Genomic DNA, 13,281 nt, shown 5'->3' on the forward strand with positions numbered 1-13,281 from the left:
TCTCCTTCCAGTGAAGAAATAGCAGGGAATCAAGTTGCCACTAGTTTCATTGTTCCCTGTCAGTATGGTTTTGATGTCTTGGGCCTGGGTGGGGTCTGGATTTGGTAGTGGTGGGTTTAAATCTCCACAGGACTATAGAAGATGCTGCCTAATGATGGTGCTAGTCCTCCGGGGCATAGGGAACTGGAGCATCCTGGCCTGCATCTCCACTACCTCCTGCAGAATACCCACTGGCTAGGCAGCCTCTAAGCTCCCTCTATCCCCATAGCTTCATTGTTCAGTGGGCCCGGCACTGTCAATATTAAGCCTGGCTAATGTGATCTAGAGGCAGCTGGAGCAGCCCCGATTATTACCATGACACAGGCGACCGAGGGGTGTAATATCATTAAAAATAAATCAGGTGGTGTGGAGATTTGCTGTAGCAGGCGGGGGACTTTGAATGACATTAGGTAGAAGTGCCATAATTTCATTAGACAATTGGGGCAGCTCAGAGGATCTGTTGAAACATTTCCTTTAAGTTGAAGTAATTGAATCTGCTTTCACAACAATCAACGCAAAGTGGAAAATAAAGAAACCGATGATGGTAGTGTTTTTTTTTCCCCCCAATTATTTAGAAAATTAATTTCATAAGTATACACAGACACCTGGAAAACACAAAAGGACAATATTTCAATTTACTAATTACAGCATGTATGGTTGATAATCTATTTCAAAGCAGACGTATAGGGTATTCTCAGAGTTATTAGCCTCTTGCGGTGGATTATTGTTGGAAATGATGAGGAAAACGTGAAGCCCTGGTAATCTTCTTAAACTATTTGACACTGAGCTGTCTGCTCGGCAGACTCATCAGCAATCAGCTGGCAAGTGAATGGGCTGCATCCTGAAAGCATTAATAGGATTAACGCTGAAAAATAAACTAAAGGATATAAAAAATATTGTGAATTTTAAAAAATCTGAATATTTCCCTTATTTATATTTTCTCTTGTTTCGTTTTATTTTGATAATGGGCTGATAATTTTGTTCCTTCCTACCCTCGTTTTGCATGTTCGATCGGCTATTATAAAGCACCAGAAGTGCCGTTGGGCGCACAGCAAGGGTCTTATGTCGCTATTGTTTAGACGCACTGGACACATAAATGATGATTTCAAGGCCCATTGAGCGCGCGATGGATTGTCCCCAAATGTGACTGACTAGCGGAGAGCAAAGACTGTTGGAAGAGCGAAACCAGAAGTTGTAAAAAGTTTCGACACTGACAGCTGAAAGTTCGATAATTTATTATAAAAACTTCACCCATAAAGGCCCATTAAAACGCGTGAGCGGATGTATTGTATTCATTCATCATCATTTAAGGGCAAATGTTTAATGGGGTCGAGTACATACGGTGCTGTGGTGCAATTGTGACATCTAGTGATATATTTTGAGAGTACCATCTCACGTCTGATGGCGTTGTTCAGTGATTCCCAAAGTATGGATTGCGCTCCACTGGTGGGTCGTGAAGGTACTGCAGGGCGGCCGCAGGATGTTTACATCGGGTTTATTTATTTGTTTCTCAACTGAAATTCTTAATTCTCTCAAGATTTAAATTTAAATTTGAATAGATAGCAATTATTTTAAAGGTCACATCTTTTACATTTTTATGCAACTTTATCCTGTGGGAAACTTTTAGAATAATGTGCACTTAAATGTGGTGAATCAAATAATAATCATTTGGTTTAATTGTATATGTAAATTTTGGGGGGTTGGTTCCAAAAATCAAATCCTAAAATATTTTTCAAATCGGCTCTTTTAATTTTGTTTAAAATGACAATGAAATAGTTTCATTTCAAGAAGAAACTGAACTAATGAAACCACAAATACTGCTGTCCTTTTTTTCCTGATCCATTTTTGATCCTGAACACACTCATATCTTGTTATTTGGGGGAAGAAAAAAAACTTAATCTGACAACAAAGCTGTTGACTGAGAATAAGCCTCAACCAGTAAATCATCAGCAGATGATTAATTGATGAAAACACAGAAAACACAAAGGAAATAAATTAAAACATTTCTGCTTGTGTGATGATCAGAGCTGTGATTAAAGGGTTGTTTTGACTACTGAACACTGTCACATTTCAAACTGGACCATGGTGGTCTGAGGTTTGATGATGGCTTGCTATAACACTTTACCATAGAGGCTTACATATACAGTAGTGCATATAATATTACAGGAGTTACAAGCACAACATCACAAGCTTCTTCTAGCTGAGTCTCTGTCACAAGGGCAAGCAGGTAGAAACACATGTTTGATTTGTCAGTGCTTTTAGATATTCTTTCATATTATTTTATAGGCAGAGTCTGCACTAGAAAATCTACAACTGTTTTTGGACACGAGACAAGACAACTAAGTGAATATTATTGTGAATTAACCCCAAATGTATAATAAAATAAAACGATAGAATAAATTTAGCAACCTTGAGTGATCCCTAACATAAAATTAGAATGAATGTTACAATCTCGGGCAGCACAGTGGTGCAGTGGTACAGCCAGAAGGTGAACCTGGCCAGCTGGGGCCTTTCTTTGTAAAGTTTACAGCTTCTCGATGTACCTGTGTGAATTTCCTGCAGGAACTCCAGAATCCAAAGACATGGCTGTGGCTGTGAATATGTGTGTCTTCCTGTGCTGGACCCGTGATAGACTGGTGATCTGTCTGGTGTACAGCCTGTCTGGGAGATACTTCAGTACCCCAACAGCCCAATCAATGACCATTCATAGTACTTTATACACTTGTCAGACTCTGAATTCACTGAACTATGTATATTCTAGACTCTTGGTTCAGGAAATGTAAGCTCTTTAATGCTTTGTATCTGTTTCTAGGCATTTATAGCATAAACCAGCACCCAATCCTCTCTCTTTTCTCTCCCTCTCATACACACACTCTTCTGACCCAAATAAATGAAGTCAGAGGAGGATGGTGATTTCTATATTTGGCCCTTCTTTATTTTACACCCTCACTTTCATCTCCACTCCTCCTACACTTTGCTTCACTAATTCACCTCTGCCTCATCCACCTGCCAGTCCCTGAGCATCATCAGCATCATAAATCTGATCTCCTCCCCCCCTCTTCTCGACAGGATACACCCAACTTACTTCATAGCTTGATATTTTTTCTCTCAGTGCCATACTGGCTGCTAGTGCAGCGATCTGACACTGAGTGTAACTCTACCAGGACATCAGGAATGGCTCCAAAAAGAGAACCCTCCATTAAGAAGTCTCCCTCATCAGTGACCCAGCCCAGACTTGGTCCTCCATATCCCTGCATGCCTTCAGCTCCTGCAACTCCAAAACCGGAGCAAAAGCCTAGGATGCTCCGTCCCTCTGATTCACCGTTTGATCCCAGTACTTTGGAGGTGAGTGGGCTGTCTGCAGTACATATTTTTGTAACAGAGCTTATGTGGGGCATTCATAAAGTATGACTACAGCAATGGCAATCGTATCTAGCCAGTCTAGTTTTACACCCGCTATGTCATTAATGCCTCTTAGAAAACAGATTAAAGCTCAGTGAAAGATACATAATAGTGGTCTCTTATGAAATTTATTCCAAATAATATCTCTAATTATTTGCAAAGTAGCTTCTTTTAATTGTGCAGCTAATTAAAAAGACCAAGAGAGAATCTAAGCTAATCAAAGAAATGGGACAGTAAAAGCAGCACTGGTTGTCAGTCAGTGAGTGGCCCCCTTAGAGACAGTTTCCTGTCACAGCATGTGCTATTTCTCTCATCAGAAGGATAATTCCAAAAAAAATTATTGGCCTGTATCTCAACACCCACACAAGAGTGATTTCTACAAAGAAAGTTAACACCACTGAAATTCAAAGTGAGCAAACTCTTATTTTCTTTCTAGATAAAGTAATGAGTTTAAAAAACAAAAGAATAGACCTTCTCATACTTCTCTGATGTTTTACAGTTATTGTATCCAAAGATCTTAAAACATTTACTTCTTAGCTTACCCTCAAAAATTCAATAAGACGATAAGTTCTTCTGTCAAAAGATCATGAGATCATTTAGAAAGTGACATTATTTTACTTTGCATTAATTTCATTGTTTACAATTATCTGCATCCACTATTCTGGCATAGTGGCATACACTCACTGAGCACTTTATTGATTTATTATTTGCTAATGTGTAATCAGCAAGCACATCGCAGCAACTAAAGGCATTTAGGCTTGTAGACATCGTCAAGACAACCTGCTGAATTTCAAACCAAGCATCAGAATGGGGAAGAAAGGTGATTTTTAACGTGCAAACTGCTTTGAGGCAATAGGACGGCAAGACTGGTTGTTACCCAAACCTTTGTTACAACTGAGGCACGTAGAACAGCATATCTGAATGCAAAAGCTATGGAACCCCGACGTAGATCACCACAGCAGCAGAAGACCGCACCGAGGGCCACTCCTATCAGAGAAGAACAGGGAACTGAGGTTACCTTTCACACAGGCTTACCAACATTGGATTACACAAGATTGGAAAAACTTTACCTGGTATGATGAGTCTTGATTTCTGCCTCAACATTTGAACAGTAAGGGTCAGAATAACGTGAAAGCACTGATCCGTCCTACTTTGTAGCAACAGTTCAGGCTGGTGGTGGTGGTATAATGGTGTGGGGGATATTTTCTTGGCAATCTGGATCCCACAGCTTACCTGAGTATTACAGACGTTCATCCCTCTATTTAGGGTACCCATTTTCTGATGGCTGATTCCAACAGAATAACACACTATATCACAAAGCTCAGAACATCTCAGACAGTGATGACATGACACTGCAGTGAGTTTACTGCACTCAAATGGCCTCCACTGTCACCAGATATCATTCTAACAGAGTACCTTTGGTAAGTAGCGAAATGGGAAATTTGCATCACGGATGTGAAGCTGATAAATTTCCAGCAAATGCCTGCTGACGTGTCAAAATGAGGAATGTTTCCAGCACATTTCTGAATTTATGTCACAAGAATTAAGGCTGCTCTGAAAAGGGGGTCTAACCCAGGACTTGTAAGATGTACCAAATAAAGCGGTCAGTGAGTGTATACCAGCTGCAGTGTGTGTTTAACACTACACTTTAACTGTCAGCTATAAATACCCAGCCACCAGTTGTGTCCTTCTGGCATTACAAGATTAGTGTTAAAAAGTGTTTTTATCTGTTAAACAAATATAAACCAGTATTGCTGCAGGATTTTTGAATACTTTTGAATGTCATAACATTGCTTTATGGGGATTTTAGTCCTTTTAAGGGCGAGCTGATATAAAAACCTCAGTGTATATAGGAATTGAGTTAACCTTGACCACTTTTTAAAAACATTTGAACATTACAAGTCAAAATCATGTGGGCTTGTAATGTTAAAAGGTTAAAAGAAGGAATAGGCAATCATTCTTAATTAAAAAACATGTATTTATATGTGCAGTTATATAGCTTAGCTTGGTTTGTGCCCCAGCTTTTGCTGCCATCCTCATATGCTTTAAGTGTTGCCACTGCATGCACTGTTTTATAGAGTGAGACTGTCCCATTTAGCTGGTGAGGATATGTGGGCCATGTTAAGTTACCCACTTCACAGACATGGCAAGAAGCTGGGCCGCCATCTAGGAAATAAAAAAAGATCTTTGGCCTATAAAGTGATGTGACATCAGTCCATGATCTCACTATACTCAAAAAATCCATCTTTCCTGGATGGCCAGACACCCACAACACTAATGCAGGTCCCTTAGCTCAATCACGCAAGTGTTTTTTGTTATACAACATCCTTAAAATAATTTCTTTTAAAAGGGGTCTAGTGGCTCATTGATTAATGATAGAATTAATAATTAACTCCTTTAAGTTTAATCTCAGTCAAAAATTCAGAATTTTTCCAGTTCTATGACTATGCAAAATGTTGATCCTGTAAACATTTGCAGAGTAGAGAGCTAAAACAAGGTTTGTCCAACTTTACAGTGTGAGCGGGATTGAGGGCTTGCCACAAAATATGGCTTGAAGAAAATGTGGCTTAAACACAGCCTGCAAAGAAGCAGCAGACATCATTACATCATCACAATAGCATCATTCTTCCCAATGTGAAAAACAAAATTTAAAAAAAATATATAAATTTGAATTAATGGACATTTGTGAATAACGTTACCATAACCATAAGGGAAAGTACAGGACGACCATCATAATCTACTTTTAGCCTAAAATCAGGTATAAGGCCTAAGCCGTTTATTCCATTTACTTGTCACCTTAATCATAAAAGGAATGGTTTAAAGACGCTCTGAGTCTCCATATCCCTGTATTGTAAATCACATACCATACCTTCAGCTTTGTTTCTATATATGGAGCGCGGCAGCTGCCGAGTCGTCAGTTCCTGCGTCCTGTGCGTGATGACGTACGCCTGCTTGGTTTTTCTCACCCCACCTTCCACTCGACCCGTCACATTCTTTGGTTTGCCGTCGTCTCGGACACACCTTAGCCGACAGAACCATGGTGGGTTTTTTTCCCCTCATTCACATTTTAGCATTACCGCAGTTGTTATACAGTTAGGTATTATTTTCAGTCTTTTAAGAAAATGGCCGAAGTTTGCAGAGATGTTAAGATGAAGTTGAATATCCGAATTGGACCGCTGGGCACAAGCGGAAGTACAACTTCAGATAAGCTAGCACTAGCTTGAATGGCGGATAAAGTTAACAATTATACGACTTGTCGACTAATGTAATGACTGCGTTTAGGTTAAGCATTAGTGAATGTGGTAACGGTGGGAAATATTATCTGCAAGTTAAGGCAATCTAAATAACTGTAAAGTATTTCACAGATCCTTTGATGTAAACGCGAGCGAGCTTTGCACAGCTTTAAGGAACCATTTTCATGTAGCCTAATTTCTTTTTAAACAGTCTGACTTCTCAGAAGATCAAATCCTCGGTGAGTCTTGCTTTTGTGTTGTGGCATGTCCATCGTATTTCTCCTGTTTGGTGTTCTTTCACTCGTGCTTTTTCCAGATGACACTTTGCCCTGTACCTCCACTATCATCCTGCTCTAACTCCTCCGTCCGCCACAGCAGCAGCAGTAGCAGTCGTGGCCTTAGACCTAAGTTTTCCTTCTGTTTCTCCTTTTTTATATTTCCGTACTGTTTCATCACTTTTTTTCCACTTGCAACTGCTTGTCCTTTTCCAGATTGAATTTAACCTGGATCAGATTCATGGTAAGTCATTGTAAAGGGAACGCCTTAAACTAAACTGATGGCCATCTCGGAGTGTTTTAGGGTGTGATCTGCATGTCGGTTGTGGAGCCAAATCTGTCGTAAATGTGTATGATAGCTGCTTTGCACTGGTGTTTGGTACGTCAAAGTCAGCCATAGTTGCACATAATGTTGTACTACTCACCGGCCTTGATGTGTGTTGCAGTTTTGTTTTGGTTTATTTTATTTTATATGTGGTCAGCTAGAAGTTTTGAAAAGCCAATCATGGCCAGAGTCCATATTTGCTCCCATAAGTCTTGTTCTGTTAGAGCGCAGGCTTTCCCGCTTTTGTCAGTGTACCATTAACTTTGCCTGCTATCTTCCAAATAGCTCATCTCCACTCTGCCCATTTTTGGTGCTGGATAAAGTGGTGGATGGGTTTTGTCCTAGGGCTGGTTTGTTTAATCATAGCTGACATAATAGGCCAGAGCTACTCTCACTCTCCTCCTCCTTCTCTCCACTCCTCTAATAACCAAATATGGTGCTGGGAAAAGTGCTCGGAGGCGAGAAAGGAAGAGAGACATTCCTCAGAACAGGGAAAAAAAAAACAAACTCCACAACAGTGCCTGCGCCTTTTTTTGTTTTTTGGGGGGCGAATATTTTTTTCTATAACATTAGGAACTGCCTGCTGCCCGGATGTTGTGTAATCATGCTCCATGTCTCCCTGATTGTTAGCGCTTAGGCAAGCATTTATTTCACTGTTTGACACTGTAGAATAGCTGATTTTAGATCATTGACAGTTGATAAAGTTGACTCCACTTGAGCAACAACAAAGATGCTCAATACTTTTTAATGTAAAGGCTTTAGAAGGCATAGGTGCCTCAGAGGTTTATTAACTATTCATTAGTAGTATAAAATATTAATATGTGGAGTTGCCAAACAGTGATGGTGTTAAATGAAGCTCCTCTGATCATTGGCAAGAAAATATTTCAAAAGCTACCTCCAAGACTATTGTGCTAGATGGCCTTTTGTGTCTGATCAAAGCTAAAAATGTGTCCAAAAGTTATCAGAGGTGATACTAGATCAGCATGAAGCTTAACTGAAACTGTTATTCGATTAATATTTTTGCAGCGGTTGGCTGAATTGAGTTTGTTTGTTGCATTTGTTTTCTAGTAAAATTACTAAACATGTCACTGCCTGTAAGAGAGATTTGCCTGCTTTTGACGCCTTGTATTAATACAGGTTTGAGTCTTTTTAACCTTTGTTTAAGAATGAACACAACTTATGAAATAGTTTAGGTGGGAAATACACAAACCCTTACAATGCAGGCATTAACTGCAGTAAATCGACTGTAACTGTAGTAAAGTGTTTTTGAGGAAGTGATGGTTGCAGTATCATCAGATGGTGTGCAGATAGTGTTTTGTTTTTTTGCTGTTGTGTTTTTTTTTTGTTTGTTTGTTTGTTTTTTCAAACTTTGCACCACACTTTACCAAAGATTCATTTGTGTAAAGTGTAAGTTTTTGCAATATGATCAGTTATCTTAGCTAGACTGGCTAACATTTTCATGCGTTGAGTGTCATACAAAAGCTGGGCAGGTTTATCAGTTTGGTGCTTTGCAGCCTGTCTGTTTTGCCAGATAACTTGTAAGTTTACAATTTAGTCTTAATTAGGATCTTTCTTTAGTCTGCTTGTTCTCATGTTCTTTTCCAATCCATTGCTTTTCTGCTTTCATTTCCAGTTCATTTCCTATCTCTTTATCATTTCTGCTCATACTCACGAACATCTCGTCTTGAATAATTCATGTTCATACTTTAATTTGTCACGTGTCTGTGTATCCTGCAGAGTTTAAGGAGGCATTCCTGCTGTTCGACAGGACAGGAGATGGGAAGATCAGCTACAGCCAGTGTGGGGATGTCATGCGGGCCTTGGGGCAAAATCCGGTTAACGCCGAGGTGCTCAAAGTCCTGGGCAACCCCAAGGCCGAGGGTGAGGGAACAAGATTGAACTTACTGGGTGTTACATACAGCAGTGACAAAAGGGAATCTTTTCTGACACAGGCTTGTCTTATTTATTTTTACTTTTTTGCAGAGATGAACACCAAAATGCTAGACTTCGAGCAGTTCCTGCCCATGTTCCAGGCCATTGCTAAGAATAAAGATCAGGGGACAATGGAGGATTTCGTGGAGGGACTCCGTGTCTTTGACAAGGAGGGCAACGGCACAGTAATGGGAGCAGAACTACGTCATGTCCTCACCACGCTAGGCAAGTCATATTGTTATCATCTTTTAATAGCTATTCAAATGGAAATGTTGGACTCGGTTGGGATCACACTACTTACATTGATTTCAAGTTCCAGAAGCGTATTGTTCCTGAAATTGGTATACAAATTGATATCCAGGGAATTGCAAATGTATTTTTATCTTTCCAACATTTTAATTTGTAAGTTTTAAATTACTTCTGTTATGTTCCATTTATCAGGTGAGAAAATGACAGAGGAGGAAGTAGAGACGCTCTTGGCAGGACACGAAGATGCAAATGGATGCATCAATTACGAAGGTGAGAGCTAATGATATAAAAGGTCAAGATGGGATGCTGGCTACAATTAAGCTAATGCAACAGGATGTCATCATCTCAACTCATCTCAAAATTCATGCATGACATTGTGTGTAGGCTATGCTGACTTCAGTTATTGTGCATTTTCTGAAAAGTCAACTGAATGTAGCTTAAAGTTATGTATGGCTGAGTTGGGCGTCCATTTCACTGAGCCTTTTGAAAGGGGAAAAAGTAAAGTGTCACATAGACATAAATGTACTATTAAACATATCAAGTGTTCATATGGATCTGAAGGAATGCAAACGTTCCTGTACTTCAGCGTAAATGTAATCCTGCAAAATTCCTTCCTGTGACCTTTCAGGGGGCTCCGTATCATTCATGTTGGCGTCTTCTTATACCTGTTCTTACCTCTTCTGTTTAATCGACTTCTGTAAGAGGCTCCGTTTAAATGTCAGCGTCTGACAGTGTGTTAATGTTCTTCTTCCACAGCGTTTGTTCGTCACATCATGTCAGGCTGAGGGCCGGTACGGGCATTGTATACCATTGGATAGCACCTCCAGGCTTTCCTGCTTTTAGTTTCCCGATAATCCAGCTGCATTAGGCCATCCTAACGCTAGTCAGATTTAGTTGTGCTGTTTGTATTGGTAAATTGGGACAATGCGCTGTTGCTAAGTAGATTTGACCCATAGATGTATGTGGGAAAGCCTGGTGGTCTTCCTTGTTTCTACTTGAGGCTCTGACCCATGTGTAGCCTCCTGCTCTTCTGTCCCTCTCTCTCCTGCAGCCCTCTGTCTTGGCCCCTGGCCTGCAGCATGGCCCTCTGCATCTGTCTATGACTCCCCCCTATATATATGGGGATATGGTGGACACACAGGGAAGAGACTGGTCTCATTCAGGAAAAGCCTGGTGGCCATGATGCAAAGGCATTCGAACTGACTGGTGTGGTGGTGTGGTTATCATGCAGCTCTTCTAATCTCGTTTGCATGTCACTGGTGCTATTAAACAGGCCTTTACTATACTGGTGTCAGAGGTACTAGTCTTTTCACAGATGCAACACACATATAAGATGTACCTTTTCAGATAGTCATGTTTTACATTTTTAGATGGTATAGTCACCAGCTTTGGGAGAGTGGACCAGTCCCTTTTTCTACTAACAAGAGAATTGCAATGAGTCGCTCCTGTGCTGACTGTTTCTTTCCTCTGTATTACTGGAAACTGAATTTGTAGCTGGCCGTCTCTCAACTGGACTGTAGCTCCCTTGACCTTCTTCGCTTTTCTCTTCTTCTCAGCTAGAGGAAAGCATACAACGAGGATGGCTTCTCTAACCAGCTCTTTTTGGATCTTAGAATCCCAGTTGCTTTGGCTCAATAGGAGATTGAGGTGATTTCACCTCTTTCTCTCATCCCCCTCTTCAACCCTTCTTTTGCTCTGGGCGAGCAGAATGTGGAGAGATCTGCCTCCAAATGCAGCATCTCCCACCCAGGCTCAGCAAAGCCGGATGAGGAGGGGGCATTACCTCAACATGCTGTAGTTGGAGGAGGTCTCTATCAAAACTGATACCATGAAACTCACATTTGTCTCTTTTATTTCTCCTTTGCAGAACTGGTCAGAATGGTTATGAGCGGGTGAAGACGAAGAGCAACCCACTTTTTTCTTCTTTTTTTTTTTTTCATGTACCCCCTTTTTCCATTTAGCTTCTTTCCATGAGTTATTACTCCATCTTTAATTTAAGAAGTGCCTTTACATTCCTCACAAAAGATCCAGGTTTTGCTTCCAGGCCTTTTCACCTGTGTGACCAACTTTTATTCATTTGGGTTTATATTACCTGCAGCAGCATTTCATCATGTAAGAACACATAAATCATTATGCAATAACTTCTGATTATTATAATTTTTTTTTAGATAAGACCTTTAAAATACATATACTGTCACCAAACTGCTGTGTCATTGGCTAAGACTTGCTACGGCTGAATAAAAGTGTTTCTGACTGTACGGTAAACCAGTGTATTTAAAGCCATACTAAGGCAGAAAAAAAGTTTTCTGTGTTTAGAATTCAAACAGATTTTGTTGCTGCATTTAAATAAATGTTTTCTGGGAACCCATGTGGTTGTTTTGTTTGATTTAGTATGATGCAGTGAAAGATATTTTTTGTCTATATTGATTTTCTTTATTTGTGGGGGGGTTTTCTGCTGACACAAGAGGGCAGTATTACTGCTGATATCTGTCTTGCTTGAGGCTTCGGTGAGTGCAGAAAGCTACTCTATTCTGCTCCCTTATTCACATTGGGGTCACCACAGCGGATAGCTGCACACATTTGATTTTGATTTTTACACCGGATACATTTCCCGGTGCAATCCCCAGGGGATTCTTGTATCCTCCCAGAATCAAACCAGTGATCTTTCACTTCTTAAGCAAATTTGTAAACAACTACACTTGCATTAATTGACTGTCAGAATTTACAGTTTATACCAAAGACATGCCTTCAAAAGCCCTTTTTGCTAACTCCAGCCAAATTAGATTTATTGTACAGGAGTTTGTGTTTATGGTAACACTAGTTTCTAATGTAGGATCTCATCTGTTTGCAGCAGCTGTTTCGAAACATTAAAAAGTTTTGTTTTTTTATATTTCTTGTGGCCATTCTGTAAATTTTCAGAGAAATGAGGAAATGACAAAGCACAGACATGAGCAGTAGAAGGCTGTTTGGTGGCTTCCTGACCTTTTCTTCACTTTCCTCACAAGCAGCCACAACTATTTCCCCTCATTAGGCACTACAGCTATTGGAGTGTGGAGCTTATGTGTGTGTGGGGTAAGGTTCAGGAGGGTGTCATAGTCCAGTGCTGAATAGGTTGTCCACTAATTACTCTGTGTGTGTGTGTATGTGTGTGGTCGATGGAAGTCAAGGCTATTGATTATTTTAATCCTCCTATTTGTGAGTCTGTGATCCTCGTGGCTCTGCATTCGACAGGGGAATCACTAATGGGCCTCAGCACAGCCTGTCTCAGACCTCTCCCCGTCCAATTAACTTTCAACTGGAATCTGCCAGGAGAGAGAGCCGGGGGCTGGGCCCAGGCACGGTGCGGCTACATCCTCCTTTTTCTGCTCAGGAGCAACAGATTCACCAAATCCTTTACGTCTAGACTGTCTTCAGCTCTCTACTGTAATTAGATACTTCACTTTCAGCCAGTGATCTAAGAAAAATTCAAGATGCGTTCTCTTCAACATGGAGATGATGTCTCTTTCTTACTGGTTTAAAAAGTGATGAAGTACCTACACTGAAAGCTACTGGTCCTGAAAGTGGGGAAATTATTCACAGAAAGCAAGATTTGGGAATTTGTGAGCAAACTTTATTTTTACATCACATTTGGGCCTTCTTATGAACTTTAAAAACATTTTGTGCAATGCACCCAATAATTATGCACCATCTGAAATATTGCCCACCCATTTTAATCTTGATAATTTCATGTGTAATATCAGACTTTATTGATTATTAATAATCATAAAGGTGGTTAGTAGTTTGCACAAATTCTTGTGGTAAAATTAAAAGCTACTGATCCACTTAG

At 40.2% G+C, this 13,281-nt stretch overlaps 1 protein-coding gene across 3 annotated transcripts; it reads left to right on the forward strand.

The window, feature by feature from the left end:
- The first annotated feature begins 6,350 nt into the window (after positions 1-6,350).
- Positions 6,351-11,823, forward strand: zgc:153867 (myosin light polypeptide 6). 3 transcript variants are annotated; one of them, XM_005478089.4, is made up of 7 exons: positions 6,351-6,481; positions 6,886-6,913; positions 9,012-9,155; positions 9,258-9,431; positions 9,648-9,725; positions 10,212-10,246; positions 11,323-11,823. In XM_005478089.4, exons 1-6 carry the CDS (start codon positions 6,479-6,481, stop codon positions 10,238-10,240), a joined length of 456 nt encoding a protein of 151 aa, XP_005478146.1. In that variant the 5' UTR covers positions 6,351-6,478; the 3' UTR covers positions 10,241-10,246; positions 11,323-11,823. The 3 variants fall into 3 exon arrangements, with proteins under 3 accessions (XP_005478146.1, XP_025757558.1, XP_005478145.1); XM_025901773.1 differs by lacking the exon at positions 11,323-11,823 and adding an exon at positions 11,012-11,221; XM_005478088.4 differs by lacking the exon at positions 10,212-10,246.
- The last annotated feature ends 1,458 nt before the right edge of the window (positions 11,824-13,281 follow it).

This window comes from Oreochromis niloticus, linkage group LG20 (genome assembly GCF_001858045.2).
Source record: "Oreochromis niloticus isolate F11D_XX linkage group LG20, O_niloticus_UMD_NMBU, whole genome shotgun sequence".
NCBI lineage: Eukaryota > Metazoa > Chordata > Actinopteri > Cichliformes > Cichlidae > Oreochromis > Oreochromis niloticus.